At 37.2% G+C, this 19,351-nt stretch overlaps 2 protein-coding genes across 2 annotated transcripts; both read left to right on the forward strand.

Moving 5' to 3' along the window:
- The first annotated feature begins 263 nt into the window (after positions 1-263).
- Positions 264-1,323, forward strand: Taar9 (trace amine associated receptor 9). The gene has a single exon (XM_015497703.2). The coding sequence runs from the start codon at positions 277-279 to the stop codon at positions 1,321-1,323; it is 1,047 nt and encodes a 348-aa protein (XP_015353189.1). The 5' UTR covers positions 264-276.
- Positions 1,324-17,580: 16,257 nt separating this feature from the next.
- Positions 17,581-18,621, forward strand: Taar8 (trace amine associated receptor 8). The gene has a single exon (XM_015498590.1). The coding sequence runs from the start codon at positions 17,581-17,583 to the stop codon at positions 18,619-18,621; it is 1,041 nt and encodes a 346-aa protein (XP_015354076.1).
- Positions 18,622-19,351: the final 730 nt, after the last annotated feature.

Genomic DNA, 19,351 nt, shown 5'->3' on the forward strand with positions numbered 1-19,351 from the left:
TGTCAGCCATTTATTTAGCAATATGATTTGACTGTATCTTTAATGGTTTTCTGCAAAAAGTTCCTGCTCTAAATGCATTAAAACCTTAGCAATACTTTTCAGAAAGGCCAAAAGTTTATAGATACTGTGCAAAACAAATATTGTTATAAAATTGCTCTCACTTTAACTAGAGATATTTTTCCCTCCCAGAAGCCCAGGAAATTGCCATCTCTTTCTTTTTTTAAGTTGAAAAAATTGGGAATTTGGGAACTTGAAAATAATTCAAGCAAGAAGACAATGGTGAACAATTTCTCCCAAGATGAAGCTGTGGAGCTCTGTTATGAGCATGTGAATGGATCCTGCATTAAGACCCCTTATTCGCCAGGCCCTCGAGTGATCCTGTATGCAGTCCTGGGTTTGGGGGCTGTACTGGCTGCGTTTGGAAACTCACTGGTCATTGTTGCCATCCTTCACTTCAAACAGCTGCATACACCCACCAACTTCCTGATCGCATCCTTGGCCTGTGCGGACTTCTTGGTGGGAGTGACAGTGATGCCCTTCAGCACAGTGAGGTCTGTGGAGAGCTGCTGGTACTTTGGGGAGAGCTATTGTAAGCTTCACACGTGTTTTGACGCATCTTTCTGTTTTGCCTCTTTATTTCACTTATGCTGTATTTCTATTGATAGATATATTGCTGTCACTGATCCTCTGACCTATCCAACCAAGTTCACGGTGTCAGTTTCAGCAATATGCATTGTTCTCTGTTGGTTCTTTTCAGTCACATATAGTTTTTCTATCTTTTATACTGGAGCCAATGAAGAAGGAATTGAGGAGTTAGTAGTTGCTCTCACCTGTGTAGGAGGCTGTCAGGCTCCATTGAATCAAAATTGGGTTCTGCTTTGTTTTCTTCTATTCTTTCTACCCACTGTTGCCATGGTGTTTATATATGGTAAGATATTTTTGGTGGCTAAGCATCAGGCTAGGAAGATAGAAAGTACAGGTAGCCAAGTTCAATCATCCTCAGAGAGTTACAAGGAGAGAGTAGCGAGAAGAGAAAGAAAGGCTGCTAAAACATTGGGGATCGCTGTGGCAGCCTTTCTTATCTCTTGGCTACCATACATCATTGATGCTGTGATTGATGCTTATATGAATTTCATAACTCCCCCTTATGTTTATGAGATACTAGTGTGGTGTGTTTATTATAATTCAGCTATGAACCCCTTGATATATGCTTTTTTTTACCCCTGGTTTAGGAAATCGATAAAACTTATTGTAAGTGGCAGAGTCTTAAGGAGTGATTCATCAACAACTAACTTATTTTCTGGAGAAGCAGATATAGATTGAAAAGATCACCACAGGGATTTCGAAGATAACTAAGATCAAGTGCAAAAATAAATACTTGGATTTTGAGAGGCAAGTGTAATTATTGACCAAGTAGGAGGGTCTTACATTTGACAGTTGTTCTAAGATGTTTGTCGTCTTCAAGTAGAATTTAGTGACAGATGAATAAGATTGTAAGTTTCTTCTAATTTAGTATTTTTAATGGATTACTGATCTTCCACTTTCTTCTCTGAAATTCTTACATGTTTCTTCAAATAGTTTGAAGCATTGTAATACCTCTCCTATGCATGATCAGTGTTCAGTTTTCCAAAATACACAGAGGGGGGAAAAGCTCTTGCTTAACATGAAAGTTAGATTTTCTGGGAACAAAACTCTTCTTTAAAGCATATAGTGCACAGTAAGTAACAAGTTTATAAATTCTTGAAACATTTTTTATTCTAAAGAGACTTTGTAGTCAGTGCCCAGATAGCTCAGTTGATAGAGCATGAGACTCTTAAAAGGACTTCATGGAGACATTCAGCTCAGTTATAGAGCATGAGACTCTTAAAAGGACTTCATGGAGACCTGGAATGTAAAACTTTCTAGTAACGAAGGTCATCTGAAAAGCATTTGTACCCTTGTGTTTTCTGACTTTGGTAGCTCTTCCTCTCATTTCATAGGTACTGCATTCACAAAGAACATGTTTAGTGATTACTATAATTGAATATATTATTTTGGAGAACATGATTTATTATTGTAAAATATACATATGAATAAAGAGATGATCTCGGTACTTCATTTTTAGTAATTAGAAGTAAAATCAGAATTGTATTAACAAGGACAATTTAAATTATGATATTTTCACCTTTGAGTTCTTACTTTGAACCAGACACTGTATTTGGCATTGGAAACATATAAAACCAAGTGATCCAAAAATAAAAGTGGATTGTTTTGAGATAGCAAAAGCTCAAACTGGTATCATTCACTCTAGGAATAGTTTCAGTTCTCTTACCAGATATATATCTCCCAATCAACAAGAATTTTAATTCATTTTGTTGAGAAACATATGTTTCATGTTTCAAGATGCAGGAAATTTTTGAAAAAGAAAACTAACAATCCAATTATTTTCCTTCTCAAGTCTTTGAATCACTGGCTCAAATCTTACGTCTTTGCATCGTTGCCTTAAATCTTTGTTTAATAGGTGATTTTCACAGACCATTCTGTAACAAGCTTAATTTATGAAATGAGAAGAAAAAGTAACTAAGTAAATACTTCTACAAACATTTTATGCTATATATTTTATAGATGAATCAGATTGTAAATACTTTATACAAGATCACACTGTTTCATACTTGTTCACTAATATATTTTAAGTGGAGCTGAGAATATTTTGGAGAAAAAAAGTCAAAAGCAAAATAGGATAAAAGATGGAAATTTTCATAGCAGAATGCCTGTTGTGGTCGGAGCATAACATCCAAGAACAGGTGTAATGACCACTTTGAAATGATCACAGAATTTTAATCTCAGTTCATAAGAAGCCCCTCAAAGCTTTTGTCCCCTTGAGTCATAAGAAGCCCTTCAAAGCTTCTGTCCCCTTTAATGTCTTTGAAAGATACCTGTTCCTTTTGTCAATATAAATACAAACTTACATTGGCACTTATAAGTAATAGGGAAAGTAACTTGAAGAAATTTAAACATATATAGTCTTCTGCTCACCTGTATTATGTGGAATATAATCTTTAGATGAACTGACTGAAGAATAAATCCTGACCAGTGATGTTTTCAGGATCATATCAGCATCAGTTATCAGTGAATACATTTCTCCAGCCTAGAATTTCTTGATTATTTTTGTATTGTTCTTGTAGCCATTCATAAAGGAAGTAAGTCATTTTTAATTTTTTTATTGGTGCATAATAATGATACATAGTACTGGGATTTATTGTGACATATTCACACATGCACAAAACATAATTTGATCAGTTTCAGTCGCTAGTATTTTACCTTGTTCTTCCCTCCTCTCTCTCCTTGATCTTCCTCCTCTACCCTATTAGGCTCCTTTATAATTTCATGAGTTTTTTTTTTCCTTTTGTCACTCTAGCTTCTACATATGAGATAAAAATAAGACCCTTGACTTTGCAGCCTGGGCTGTTTAGCTTAACAGGATTCTCTCCAGTTCCATCATTTTCCCTGCAAAAAAAAAACCCACACAATTTTGTTCTTCTTCGTGGCTTAATAATACTTCATTATGCATATATACCATGTTTTCTCTATCCCATTCATCTGTTGATGGACACTTAGGTTGGTTCTATAACTTGATGATTGTGAGTTGCTCTCATATAAACATTGGTATGCAAGTATTGCTGTAGTATGTTAGTTTTAATTATAAAAGGAAGTCTTTTGTCAAAAGTTCTTGTCTGTTTTCCTCAAAATGGACTGGACTATTGGTACAGCACCACTCCTCTCTTTTGTACCTCATTTATTCACACAAATGTACTGTAAACATCTTTGCCAGTCGCATACCAAGATCCTGCATAGCCATGGACACACTGAAGATAGAAAGCAACTTCACTCTGCAAGACTCTGCAAAATAACATCTGACCTGAGGTCATTAATCCCCTTATGCCCGGGGTTTAGCTATAGAGATGCTGTGCCTCTCACATATATGTACTATTATTAAAAATACAAGATTGTTGTGATTAATAAAAGAAAAATCTATTTAAAGCCTTTCTTTAGTCATAATAGTTTTTGTTCATGTGTGTTTTCTCAATTAGGTAATAAAAGAACAACTACTACATCATGTGGAAATCTGTGTATAATTACTATGGCTTACCTCAGTTTCAGTCAGGATTAGGATAACTTACCCAATTATTTTGTGGTAGGGCTGTGAATACACCATCAATGACAATTTATAAGACAGAACAGGGGGCTGGGAGTTTAGCCCCGTGGTGGAGTGTTTGCTTGGCATGTGTGAGGCCCTTGGTGCCAACCCAGCATAGTGAAAAACAAAAACAAAAACTATACCATAGACCATCACTAACTTTGAGGTTCTCTCAGAGAGCTTCCAAGGTGGTTGGGCATTACTATTTTTTGTTTGTTTGTTTCAAAATATCATTATTTTTGTTGGTGCATTATAATTATGCTTCACAGTGGGATTTGTCATTACAAATTTGTACACACGATTTAACAATATAAATTTGTTACTTTTGTTTCTCAGTAGCACTCCTGATTGGGTATTATTATATTAGAGTTCATTATTACTGATGACCTAACTGGATTGATGAGTTCAGGATGTTTTCACAGCTTGTCAAGATACTGTACTTGTTTTTATTTAGCTATCATGCTTTTGACTTATATCTCATTCTTCATTGTTGACCCACTGCAGCCCATTTAAAGGTCAGTCTTAAAGAATGACATTTCAGCTTTGCATTTGTATTCAAAAAAGCAGAGACACATTAGTAATATTAATTTAAAGATCAAATTATTTGACATGAGCATTAAATGAAACCTTCATGTCATTGGGTGCCTAGAAAATGTGTTCTTTTACAGCACTTTTTCCTTTTATTTTTATGATTCATTATGAAATAAATTTCATTGTGTATATTTGAAGTTGATGAGATAATGATATGGGATATGTAAGCATAGTGAAATTGTTACTGAAGCGAAGTTAATTGTGTTACATAGCTACTTTGTTGTTACAAGAACCGCTAAAATGTGCCAATGTTAATAGAAGTCGCTAATATAATAGAATTCAATGAATGGTACTCCTCATGCACACTAGATCTCTTGCCTTGTTTATACTATGATTTTGCTTTTTTGCATCATTTGACCTACATTTCCTCATTACTTTCCCTCTCCATTTACTAAATTCAAAAATTAACTAACAATTTTGAAACATGTTCACCTATAAACAGATACACTTCTGTACTTTCTAAAACATAATTTGAGGTTGACTGAAAATAATGCATTGTATTTTTTATTCTCACAAAGTCTTTGTTCATTATTTCAATACCTAGCACCGTGCCTTGCACTTTTTAAGTCTATAAGGATATTTTTAAATTAAATTAAGGATCACTTCTTTATTTTCACCTATCAAATAAAGGTCTATTAGTCTTTTACATTTAAAATACTCTACTAATGTATTCTTTATTTGGTTTTCTCCAAAGTAGAAAATGTTTAGTAGTCAGTATTTGGAGAAAGCCCAGCTTTAGCTTACTCATAGCTTTTGTCTAATGTAATTTTTTACTTACTAAGAAAAAGTGTTAGATCACATAAACATTTTTTAATGTTGGGTCTCCTTATTTGAAGTGTCAATACATAAGTGAGCCCTCAGAGATTTACTGTGAGGATTATACCTGGCAAGTTTATTTTTGAAAAACAACACCTTCTTTTATCTGCAAGGGCTGTGCACGATGGAAGGTTCCAGAGTGACCATCCAAAAGCAGGCTACCAGGATTTGAGTCCCACCTCCACCATCCACTAGCTTCCACCTTAGAAAGTTACTTACCCTATGTGTATTTGAGTTGCTCACCCATAAGATGGAGATGATAATGGAAAATTCTCTTTGAGATTTTAACATAACAATGACCATAATACAAAATGACACCATAAAATATGAAGACCGAAGTACCAATAAACAAACCACTACTACATATTCCTTGTTTCATGTCTTATAGATATTCTCAGTGAAAAGACTTTTATAAGGATATTTTATTCAAGAAACTTTCAAAGCATACCTTTGTTAAGATTGAATTTCAGAAATCACATAATTCTGTTAGCCAAACAGACAATTTTAGTATTGTACACATCACTGGAGAGTATATTCTTTTATAATAAGAAATCAGAGCTAAGGAGAAACCACAGGGTTCTATTGAAAGAGATTTTTGACTGATTCAGACAGTGATATGAGTTCAAAGGTAAATCCTTCATAGGGAATTGATAAATACATCTCCATGAGACATAGCATAAATCCAAATATACATAGTAATGTTAATATATATCTATACATATAAAAGGATATTTGTATAAGATGCCTAAATTATGTTCCTATTATGTTGGTTCTTAGAATTAGTATCTTGTTTTTCTTATTGTTAATATTAATCAAGGTAATTATTTATTAATATCTTTACTATTTACAGTACTGGGGATTGAAGCTGGTGGCTCTTTACCACCAAGCTTATTTTTTATTTGAAACAGGATCTTGCTAAATTATTGAGGCTGGCCTTGAACTTGCAATATTCCTTCCTGAGCCTCCCAAATCATTGGGATTATAGGCATGCAACTACACACTCAACTTAGTTAAAGTGATTAATAATGAGGAGTTAAATTTTGAAGAGATTCCATGTACTAAATTTTGGAGCTGAGATATAGAGATCTATGTCTATCCTCAAAATGAATGTTTTTACTAACATTGTGAAACAGTTAGAAAAACCAGTACTTCCAGAAAGAAGAAGTCATAAACTATTCTCCCAAACATTACATAGGAGTTGACATTTATACCTTATTCTGTTTAAACACCACACACACACACACACACACACACACTTACACACTCACGTATACCACACACATGCACACACAAGTCTAATGCCACAGGGCAACATTTCATCATTTCCTAATGACAATACTAAGCTAAGCATTATAACCCATATCAAAGATAAGAAGAATATATAAGGTCCCAATAATGATTCACGCTAGTTAAACTTGTGAAGCGGGCCAACCACACTTGGGAGTCCTCTGCCTGCCCATTCTCTACTTTCTACTTCCCCTACCTTCCAGGTCATGAGAAACCTGTTTGTGCTATATCCTTTCTCACCAGTAATATAAGCTGCTAATTTTCTACATGAATAAAATTAACCAAAACAAAAAGAGAGAAAATATTAGCCATAAAATGTACCATTCTCAGAGGGGTTATCTTCTAAGTTCGTAATGGATAAAAATAGAAGAGAAATTGTAGGAGACATTCAGAAGAGATATAATTTATATGAAGATAAAAAACTGGGAATGATCTTTTAGGAAGGGATGATTTATTCACATGGGACAACTTCCTGTTGCCGTTCATTAATATCACTCAGGAAAAAGCAAAATTCCAGCTCTGTGGAAATTTTCCTCATCTTCACTCTTCCAAGGCCAATGCTCAGCAAGTTTGAAATACAACTGCTGTCTATTTTTGGCTTGCACACACAGAATGAGACAGCCCATCTGAAAACAAAGCTCTTCAGATATCTGAATTGTGATGGAGGGGCATTGGTGCAGTAGTGGTAGATAACATGACTTCTGGTCTCAAACAGCTCCTGTGTGTCTCCTAGCCTTGTTCACATTTGGTCTCAGTTGTATCATTTCCATGAGAAGATTCACTAAAAATGGGAAGTTTCAGACACAATCACTTGATGTCATATGGTCAAGTATTCAACTACACCTGGGGTTAGTAGTACAAGATGTTATCATTTGTCCTTTAATTTGGATAGGACATCTTTGTCAACTATATTGAAGTAGATGCCCCTGAATCTTCATATGGCCTATTTCCAAACTTGTAGTAAGCACACATCTTATCAAGGCCTCTTATGTGCTAGGTACCACTTGCTCAGACTGCCTGATGAATATGTCATCAATGTTCCAGATCAATGTGATTTAAACTAGGTTGCTTAAGCAGTTCAGACTGCCTTCTTAAAAAGGGCTCTGAGCAATTAATTCTAGCAGTGTCTCTCTGAGTATGCCACAAAGATGCAGCAAATAATAGCATCATTTTGAGGATGGTGATGCATCATATCAAGGTTGATAACAGATATGGGTTTAGAAAATATAAAACTTTTTTTTGGAAATGTTGGTCCAAATCTGATGGGTCATCAGGCTGTTAGATATATAAGCAAAGTTTCTCAACCAATGGCATAATGACATGCTGACAATGGTTTACATGTAACCAGGAGATACTAATCCACACAAGGCAGCCAAATTTGCCACTGCTTTTAGGCCAGAAGACTCAGGACACAACAAGTTTCACTGAGTATCTTCTGAGATTGCACAATGTGCAGGCAATATCTGGCAATGCGATGAATCTTCTTTGGGTGACAAGCAAGGTGGACAACATTCATTGCTTGCTACTTGCTACTTTTCTACAGCATACTATAGGAAAGGACACATTCCTTAATACTTTGTAGTTGCTTTAATTTTGGGATTATTCACCACTCCCTCTAATTACACCCTTTGTCATATAACTCTGCAGCTTCCCAAGTGAAGGGTGAAGAAGATAGTGACTGTGTGCTGGTTCTGAGCCCAGGTTTATGAGGCCTTATTTTTTTTTTTTTTTTTTTTTGGTGGTGCTGCGGATTGAACCCAGGGCCTTGTGCATATGAGGCAAGCACTCTATCAACTGAGCTATATCCCCAGTTCAGGCCTTACTGTTTTTGTTTGCTCTCTTGAACCTCTTCCTTTACCTCTAGCACATGTTTTCATTGCTTTCAGATATGAGGAGGATGAGAGATACAGGAAACACACTGTAGCGCTGACAGAACTCCTCCTCCTTTTCCCTAGTTGCTGAAGCCTAAAGTAGTACCAATCCAGCTTAGTCTTAGTTAAATGTGTAAGGAACAAATGCTTAATGTTAAATGAACTTAAGAATTGGTGTTTGTTGCATGCAATCACCAACTGATGAATGTTGCAGTATATTTTTATGATGTCAAAGCAAAAAATTTCAGTGGACAAAATTAAAGACAAAGAATACTTTATCTAAGACCACTGCAGTAGGGGAGAGAAGCCAGACTCAGTCTAATAAACTCAACCTCATAAAAATGAAGGGATGGAAAATTTTTGAGAACTAAGAGTGAGGAGGCTGTGGCCACCTGTGTTTGCTGATTGGCCTTACCAAAAGGAAAGTAAGCTTTCTCCTACCTTGAGAACAGGAGGTAGCTTTCCAACTTGGGATGAGGCACTTTCTGAAATTAGACTCCTTCCCTTCATTACACAGAGACTGGGAGATAAGTGGCTTCCAGGTCCTCAAGAAATATATTCCTGGGTTATAAATCTTTCAAAAAACTTTTACAGTGTTTTCAATCTGAAAGGGACTGAGAAAGAATTTAGAATTTCAAAATGTTCTAAGAAAAGAGAGGTCACAGGCCTTGAGTCAGGAGGAACGCTGTTTTAAATTTTGTTGAGCTGAAGGGAGCACTAAAGCTATTGTGTTCATTTATAATAATCCTGTAATATAAAGGAAATGCCTCATTTTCCCAGAGGTCTTATATTGATACCCCACGCCCCCTCTCTTACCCTATTCTGAGCAATGTAAGTTACCAGGTACAAAGAAGTGAGAAGATGGGGAGCAGAGACTCAGAGGCAGTGAACACACTGCTATCTCGAAGGAGGCAGACTCTGGCTATGGAGGTGTCTGCACATTCCATGGGGGATCTGAAGGCTTACCCCTTCTTTTGTGGTGAGGCTGGCAGTAGAGCTTATGTATGCTTCTGCAATCAACAACTGGCACTTTCTCACTGAGCTGCTCATTAGAGAAATTTTCTTTTTCCTTTATGCATGGACTCATTACTTGACATAAATTATAGCAGGAAAAAAATGAGAAAAGTTAGGAAGTGTTATGGTTTATATGTGGTATCCCCCAAAAGCTCACATGTGAGACAAGGCAAGAAGGTTTGGTACAGAAATGATTGAGTTATAGGCTTAGTTTAATCAGTGAGTTAATCCCTGGTGGGATTAACTACAATGGTAGAGTGTGGCTGGAGGGGATGGGAATTGGAGAGTGGCTATGGGGTATATATATTATATCTGGAGAGTGGGACCTCTCTGCTTCTTGACCACCATGATGTGAGCTGCTTCCCTCTGCTACACACTCCACCATGATGTTCTGCCTCACCTGGAGCCCTAAGGAATAGAGTCAGCCTTCTCTGGACTAAGACCTCTGAAACTATGAGCCCTCAAATAAACTTTGCCTCCCCTGCATTTGTGTTGGTCAAATCCTTTAGTCACAACAACGAAAAGGCTGACTACAACAGGAAGTGATTTAGAAGGAACATAGTGTGCAATATAAAAAAGTAAATAATGTGTGTAGTCTTTGACTAAATCCCAACTTAGAAAATGTTTGTTTAGGCTACTCTGCATTTTACACCGAATTGAGTATTCTAATAGAAAATATAAATGAAGTGTTCTCCTTACACTGTCATCTACTGTTATTAACACCAGATTGCCTGTAAGTACTTATTAAAAATAGAGATTTCAAGCTTCCACCCAGGGCTTCCTAATCACTGTGTGCCAAGGAATCTACATTTGAACAAAGGGCTTGCTCAAAAACATTGCCAAAGTGTTGCTCTTGTCAATGTAAAAGTTTCTTAAAAAACAATTTCTTCATTTTATGTTTAACCATTGATTTTATTGGCTGTATTTTAGCATTTTATTTCTCTTTTATCATAAAAATCAACTCAATATTTGTGCATTTATTGCACAAGTTAATAGGTTTCACTATGACATTGTATACATGTGTAAGTTGTGCTTTAATCAAATCATCCTTCCCTGCTTCTCACTCTTTCCCCTCCTGGGTCCTCTTCCCCTCCCCTATTCATTCTTCATCTACCTTCTAATTTCAGGTCATATTTCTTCTTCCTCCTCCTCTTCCTCCTCCTCCTCTTCCTCCTCCTCCTCCTCCTCATCCTCACCTCTTCCATCTCCTTCGTCTTGTCTCCATATATAAGAGAAAACATGCAATACTTGATTTTCTGCATCTGGCTTCTTTCAATTAAGATGTCTCCTAGTTCCATCCATTTTTCTTCACTTGACATGATTTAATTCTTTATCAGCTTTATATCACTTCATGTGCTTTGAAATTGTGTTGTGCCTTCTTATTTTGAATCAGTGGGTTTATTTTATTTTCATTTTATTCTCCCTCCACATGAAGTACACATTTGATGCCTGATAGTTTTAAAATTGTCTCCTACAAGCTGTGAATGCCCCCAAATCATAATCGTACCCTACAATAGTGCTTTGGGTCCTTGTCCTGCTGTCATATTGCAAATGCCACTGATATACAATTCAGTCATGGGGCAGCTCAGCCCAGTTCCTGGTTGTGGAGTTATATCTGTGTCCTCAGATGTCTCTAGATGAATAGTATTCTGAAAGACAAATTGATAAGTGAAATTGGGACAATTCATATTGCTTCAGAATCCTTTGATGTGTGCTGTGAGTGAGGAGCATCATGACCTGACTGTGCAGTTACCATGTACTATTTCCTGTCTGCATAGGGTATTTTAACTTTTTTTATTTTATCTTAAATTTTTTATTGGTTCATCATAATTATGCATTACAATGGCATTCATTATGCTATATTCAAACATGCACATAATGTGATTTTATCAGTCTCCTAACCCAGTACCTTTCCTTCCCTTCCTTCTTCTCTCCCACTAATCTGCTTGCTCTATTCTACATATCTCCCTTCTATCATTATTATTTAATTAGTGCATTATAATTACATACATCATTGGAATTCCCTACAGTTAGAATTGTAATCATCAGTAACACAAATAACAATAATTTCTGGTTAGGATGTGGTGGGACTTCAAATTGGTACAAATACTTTGGAAAGCAGTATGGAGATTCCTCAAAAAAACTAGGAATGGAACAACCATAATGACCCAGCTATCTCAATCCTTGTTATACATGCATGGTGATGTTTATAGCAGCATAATTCAGAGTAGCCAAGTTATAGAACACATCTAGGTACTCATGAACAGATAGATGAATAAAAAACAGTGTTGTAAATACATAATAGACTTTTACTCAGCCATAAAGGAGAGTGAAATTATGTCATTTGCTGGCAAATGGATGGAACTGGACAATATTATGCTAAGTGAAATAAGCCAGACCCAGAAAGTCAAAGTTCAAATGCTTTCCCTTACATGTGGAAGTTACAGTGAGAAAAAAAGAAAAGGAATTAAAAAATAATAATTTCACAAAAATAGAAGTAAGGCCAATAGAGTAGAGGAAGGGGATGGAGATGGAGGAGCAGAAGGGTATGGAAAATACTGGGGAGTTAATTCTACCAAATTATGCTAGGTCCAGTGAATATGTCATAAAGTATCCTAATTATGGGGCACTTTCAGATCCCAGTAAAGGAATGATGACCATAGATTTCACTGTGGCTTCTGAACCTGTACACCAAAATGTCCTTGTTTTCAATTCGGCTCACATGTTGTGTTTGTTAGTTTTCTTGCACATGAGAAGAGCATCTTACTTATGAACTCTACTGTATTTTTCCCCTTCCCAATGCCAGCCTTTCCCATATATTTGAAGCACAGGTGTTGACATATGAATGAATTGGACCTTCAGGAATGAAAGTCCTAATAAAACCTTTATCTTGTCTGAGAAGTAAAAGTGGAAGAGAAAACACCTGTTTTCTTATATACTTGGTTGCATATATTTTCTAATCTTTACTTTTTCATTTGAACTGGGATTTTGGTCTTAAAAGATAGGAACATGGAGGTTTGGTTTTTCAACTTCTCTTGAGATACGATGTGCTTCTCCTTCTAAATTTTCTTACTTCTCTACCTGATGGGATGCTGCAACCTAGATGCAGGAGCACACAGCAAGAGCAGTAGGACACCATTATCCATGGAGTGCATGTCATGTCAGTGCAGAGCTGGTGGATACCTGATGTAGCCAGAAAATGTCCATAGGACACCAGGCGTCTTAGTCTACAGAACCTGTGAATATGTTACAAAGGAGACAGTGCAGATGTGATGATGTTGAGGATTTAAGGAGATTATCCTAGTTTGTCCAGGTGTGTCCAGTGGCATCACAAGGGTCATTAAAAATGTATGAGATGGAAAAGAGAGTATGAGAGTCAGAGAGCGACTTAAAGATGGTAGGCAGCTGGAGTTTGGGATAGGGAAGGGATGACAAACTAAGGAATGCCAAGAAGCCAGGAAAGGCAGGATACAGGTTCTCCCTCAGGACTGCAGCAATGCTGGTGCCTTTATTTGAGTCCCAAGAGACCCATTTGGAATATCCAACCTCCAGATCTCTGGTCAAGTAAGACCATAAGACATCTGTGTTGTCTTAGGCCACTAAATTTGCTATCATTTATTACTGCAGCAATAGGAAACTAATACAGCGGCACAGTTCCAAGGCAACTTTAGAAACCTCCTGTGGATTCCATGCTCACTTAACCAATAAGCCCAACTATCAGTGCCATCAGCACCACTCAGAGACTTCATTTTCCTGATATAGGACAGAGGCAGTTCCTGGCTCCTTGGCTTTAAGAAACTGTCCTGTTTCTCCTCTCTCATACACCATCTCCCAGAGCCTAGATCTGTGCCTGAATGGTTTTCTGCTTGAAAATAAAACATTTTGATTATAGTTCAGTCTTTCATATTCTAGTTTAGTTTTTATCATTTCAAAGTAAAATAACAGATAAATCGATAAAAACAAAATAAAAATAGAAACTTACTCTCTGAATCTTTGTCTCCTGCTATGAGTATGTACTTTGCTTCTTCCTTACACTTAAATAGTTTCAGTCTCTCTTCATTATCTAACTTGTTGTTTTAGTCAGCTTTGCTCCACTTACAAAAAAAAAAATTTAAAAACCTTCACAATAATAACATAGAAGGGGAAAATCTTATTTTGATTCATCGTTTCAGAGGTTCAGTCCATGATACCTACTCCATAAATCTGGGCCTAAGGTGAGGCAGAACATCATGGCAGAAGTTCGTGGCACAGGAAAGTAGCTAAGGACATGACAGCCAGAGACAGGGGTCACACAAGTTTGGTCTAGATGCCAGGGAAAATATATACACCTCCAAAGCATACTCCCATTGACCTATTTCTTCCAGCCACCCCCTGCCTGCATAAAGTTACCACCTACTTAACACATTCAAGTAGATTAATCCACTGCTTAGGTTATAGCTCTGATGGTCTAATCATTTCACTTGTGAACATTCTTTTTTTCTTTTTTTCCTTTGGGTACCAGGGATTGTTTGAACCCAAGGGTGCTTAATCACTGAGCCTCATGCCCAGTCTTTTTAAAAATATTTTATTTAGAGACAGGGTCTCTCTGAGGTGCTTAGGGTCTTGATAAATTGCTGAGGCTGGATTTGACCACCTAATCCTCCTGCCTCAGCCTAGTGAGCTGCTGGGATTACAGGTGTGTGCCACACTGCTGGGCTCTGAACATTCTTGCATTATCTCACACATGAGCTTTTGAGGGACACCTCATATTAGACCATAACACTTGCCTTCACCTCTCCTATATCCATTCATTCTCAATTCACTGCAATCTAGATTCTGTCCCCACACTTCCATGAGTACAATTTTAGTCTCATCAGTAATATAATTGTGAATGGCAACCAATGGTTCTCCGTTTTTATTTAACTTGACACATGTACAACATTTGACACTCTTTGCTATTCCCTCTTTGGCAAATATCTTTCATCCCAGGGAGTCTGTTTCCTGTTTTTCCATGTGTATTTCTTGCTACTCTTTCTTTTTTAGGTATAACTTTGAAGTTGGTGCTCCTCTAGCTCCTTCTGTTCTCACTGTGCACACTCTGTCCAGTCAACAAACACTGAGAGTCTTTGCATCCTCGGTGCTGTGGTAGGTGTGCACCAGGCATTTGCATTCACTCCTATGGTTTCAAAAGGCCCAGAATGTAAAAAAAAAAAAAAAAAAAAAAAATCCCACTTGGCTAACTCTGTCCCAATTTCCTTCCTAAGCTGAAAACTTAGTGACAATACTACCTAATAAGGAACTCCAGCTTCATGCCCCTACAATCACAGTATACCCAACCCATCATCTTTATCTTATAAAAGTATTCTTTCTCCTCTATGCTGTATCTTTTGGGGGGCACATTTAAAACCTGGAAATCACCCTTGTCTCTTGTTGCCATCATGCAGCCCTAAGCCCCTACATCCTTTCAGTCTTTAAATTTCATACATTATATTTTCAGAATACAGGGGGACAAGGTCACTAACTGAGAGGTGGTGAAATCAAGTTATGTCTGAGAATTTATAAAGAATGTAAGATAGCATTACCAAGAAGAACTTGGTAGATGATTAATTGAATGATTGTTTTCGTGTTCCACCTTCAATATATACTCTTCTTTTTTTAATTCAAATTTATTTTAAATATTTTTATCCTAAGATACAGATGATATTTCTGTTTTCAAGTCCTAAATACACTGCTGTGGAGGAGAAAAGAGTCTTTATCACCTCCCACTGGATTGCTGCTCTGTGGGATCAAAGGTAACATCTTTCCCAGATGTAAAATTCTTTTGTGGAGCTTCAACCCTTAATCTCTCTCCCCAACTCCCTAAATTCCTGAGAGTAGTGCTCAAGCCAGGCTCTGGGTCAGCAAAAGCAAAAGTTATTATCACAACTGGCTGGCCTTAGGCCTCTACACGTTCCTGCCTGCCACTTTTTCCATTGCTACGGTGAAGGGTATTCTTTGCTTCATTGTTGAGTTGAAATTACAAAGAGAATAATTAATATGTGAAATGAAGTAGGCAGGATGGTTCTCTGGCTATGCAATTAGTGCAGAGGTTTAGAACCTTATGATTGGGATTTGAAGTGTATAGTTATTGTCTTAATTTTTTTTTTCAGTAGTGGTTACTGAACGCAAGGCCTCAGGCATGCTGGGGAGCCTCTCTGCCACTGAGCTGCACCACCAACTCTTTTTCTTTTTATTTTGAGAAGGGTCATACTAAGTGGCTCAGGCTGGCTTTGAACTTGCAGTTCTCCTGCTTCCTGAGTAGCTGACATCACAGGTATGTGTCACCACACCCGGCTTGAATGTCTTAGCAATTTTGTCTTTGCATTTGTGTTGTGTTTCATGAAATCCAAAGGGACAACAGAGTATGTACTAGATGTTTGGAACCTCCAATTACCCATGGTCTTGCCCTACACCATATCCCCTGCTTCCTGATGGATTCTTGTTTACCTGCATCTCCAGTTCATAACACCCAAATCTTTTTCTTTTCCTGGCCACCTTGCCACCTTCTTACCACCCTTGCAGAGGTCCAGATACCAGATGGAGAAAGTTGTGGTAAGGAGTTCCCTCTGAAGTCTCAGGTCTAGGCACAGGCTGCTGTTCCCATCTCAGGCTTGTAGATTCATAACTCTTTAATGGGTATCTTAGCAGGGCTAAGTCTCTTACCACCATAGTGCAGGTATCAAGTTCTTTCTGGTTTGAATATTGCAGTTTCTTGTGGGGTGGGGGGAGGGTCACCTCTCTGCCTTTGGTTTAGTGACAAGTCCATGAGTAAGACAGATGCCTGAGTTATCTTCTTTCCCCTGATCCTGGCCTTGGTATATTGGCTCAGAGACTGACAGGAGGGAAACCTGGTGGTCACATGGGTGGGTCACATGCATACTGGGGGTAGGGCATTCAGACAACTGTGATATTCTTTACTTACCCCACAAAAATTTTTGTACTCAAGGAGATGGGACTTTACACAGCATATAGCAAATTGACAGGTTAAGAGAGGCTATAAATCTAAGAAAAAGGGTTTATACTTCAGAAATTTTCATGACAAATTTTTTCCGCATTTTTCAAAATGTTTCTTTTCCCTTATTAATTTTTATTTTGCATGGAGTTTTGCAAATTATGTGGACAGACTTGCAAATGATAATAGGTAATGATATTGTAAAATATTGGGTTAAGCTATGTTGGTTAAGCAGTTGAATTTGAAGAAATCTTTTTGTTATGAAAACCAGAAATGCTTCTAGAAATTAGCAGAGCACAGTGAAACATGTTTTACAGAAGAACTTATTAATTAGAATCATCAAAAGTAAGTTTCCTTTCATGATTCACACCTTACACTGTAGGGATTTCTTGTGGGGGGGATTTAGGATGAGTGAACCTGATTAGCTCACTTCCTAAAGCATCCTGGGAGATGCAAACCTAATAAAAGGTGACTTCTCAAATATGTCATTATATGTAATTATCCTTTGCAAGTAAGAACTTCACAGGTGTAAAGAACCAGGTATTTGAGTAGCAAAATTTCTTCAATTATTCACATATTGTGATTCCTAGGCTGATGAAAATTCACAGTAGATTTGGGATTAACTAGGCAGTTTAGACAGAAATAACTATATGATTAAAGAGAGAATGACTTTTTGAGTTTTAAAATTTATTTAACTTTCTTCATGAATAAAATGGAAAAATGATACACTCTGAGGCAAGATTTCTAGGTAGCTGCTCAGATATACAGTTTGATTCTTTTTAATTTTCAGAACTCAAAATAAATATTTCCTACCACAGAAGGGCAGAAATACCACAAGCATCAAATTGCAAAACATGATAAGCAACTTTTCCCAACCAGTTTTGCAGCTTTGCTATGAGAACCTGAATGAGTCCTGTATTAAAACTCCCTACTCTCCAGGGCCCCGGGTGATTCTCTATGCAGTGTTTGGCTTTGGGACTGTGCTGGCTGTGCTGGGAAACCTGCTGGTGATGACTTCCATTCTCCACTTCAAGCAGCTGCACTCTCCAACCAATTTCCTCATCGCCTCTCTGGCCTGTGCTGATTTTTTGGTGGGAGTGACTGTGATGCCCTTCAGCATGGTCAGGTCCGTGGAGAGCTGCTGGTACTTTGGAGCCAAATTTTGTACCTTTCACAGTTGCTGTGATGTGGCATTTTGCTATGCTTCTGTTTTCCACCTGTGCTTCATCTCCATTGACAGGTACATTGCTGTTACCGACCCTCTGGTCTATCCCTTCAAGTTCTCAGTTTCTGTGTCAGGGATTTGCATCTGCATCTCCTGGATCCTGCCCCTGGTGTACAGTGCTGCCGTGTTCTACACAGGTATCAGTGATGATGGTATGGAAAACTTAGTAAGTGCACTTAACTGTGTAGGTGGCTGTCAAATTGTTGTCAATCAAGATTGGGTTTTGATTGATTTTCTGTTATTCTTTATACCTACCCTTGTTATGGTCATTCTATATAGTAAGATTTTTATGGTAGCTAAACAGCAAGCTATAAAAATTGAAACCAGTATGGGTAGTAGTGAAACAGAATCATCTTCAGAGAGTTACAAAGCCAGAGTGGCCAGAAGAAAGAGAAAAGCAGCCAAAACCCTGGGGGTCACTGTGGTAGCATTTCTGATCTCATGGTTACCATACACAATAGACACATTAATTGATGTTTTTATGGGCTTTATCACCCCTGCCTACATTTATGAAATTTGCGGTTGGTGTGCTTATTATAACTCAGCCATGAACCCTTTAATATATGCATTATTTTACCCGTGGTTTAGAAAAGCCATAAAATTTATTTTAAGTGGAGAAATTTTAAAGGGTAGTTCATCAACCATAAGTGTATTTTCAGAAAAAGTGTAAGCATTAAGTGGAAGGAAGCTAAAGATAGTTTCAAAATTATGTGCTTATGATGAAATTAAATATACAACACGAATAAACATAATTTGATCAGTTTCAGTCTCTAGTATTTCACCTTTTTCTTTCCTCCTCTCTCTCTCCTTGACCTTCTTCCTCTACCCTACTAGTCTCCCTTACATTTCATGAGATACTTTTTTCCATTTGTCTCTCTAGCTTCTAGGTAGGAGATCAAAATAGGACTCTGTAGTCTGGCTTATTTAGCTTAAGAGGATGCTCTCTAGTTTCATCTTTTCCCCAGCAATGACATAATTTTTTAATACTTTATGGCTTAATGACACTTCATTATGCATGTATACTATATTTTCTTTATCCATTCATCTGTTGATGGAGACCTAATTTGGTTCCATAATATGGTGATTGTAAGTTGCTCTAATATAAACATTGGTATGCATGTATTGCTGTAGTATGTTAGTTTTAATTATAAAAGGAAGTCTTTTTGTCAAAAGTCCTTGTCTGTTTTCCTCAAAATGAAATGCACTATTAGTACAGCCCCACTCCTCTCTTCTGAACCTCATTTATTCACCCAAATGAGCTCTAAACGTCTTTGACAACTGCAAATCAAGTTACTGCACAGCCATGGACACACTGAAGATGGAAAGCAACTTCACTCTGCAAGACTCTTCAAAATAACATCTGACCTTGAGACAAATTACTGAGCTAGGTATCTCAATCT

This window comes from Marmota marmota, unplaced genomic scaffold, assembly GCF_001458135.2.
Source record: "Marmota marmota marmota unplaced genomic scaffold, marMar, whole genome shotgun sequence".
NCBI lineage: Eukaryota > Metazoa > Chordata > Mammalia > Rodentia > Sciuridae > Marmota > Marmota marmota.

What these genes read in the sequence shown, in the direction of transcription:
- Taar8 (XM_015498590.1), top strand. Translation starts at nt 17,581, where the DNA reads ATGATAAGCAACTTTTCCCAACCAGTTTTGCAGCTTTGCTATGAGAAC.
- Taar9 (XM_015497703.2), top strand. Translation starts at nt 277, where the DNA reads ATGGTGAACAATTTCTCCCAAGATGAAGCTGTGGAGCTCTGTTATGAG.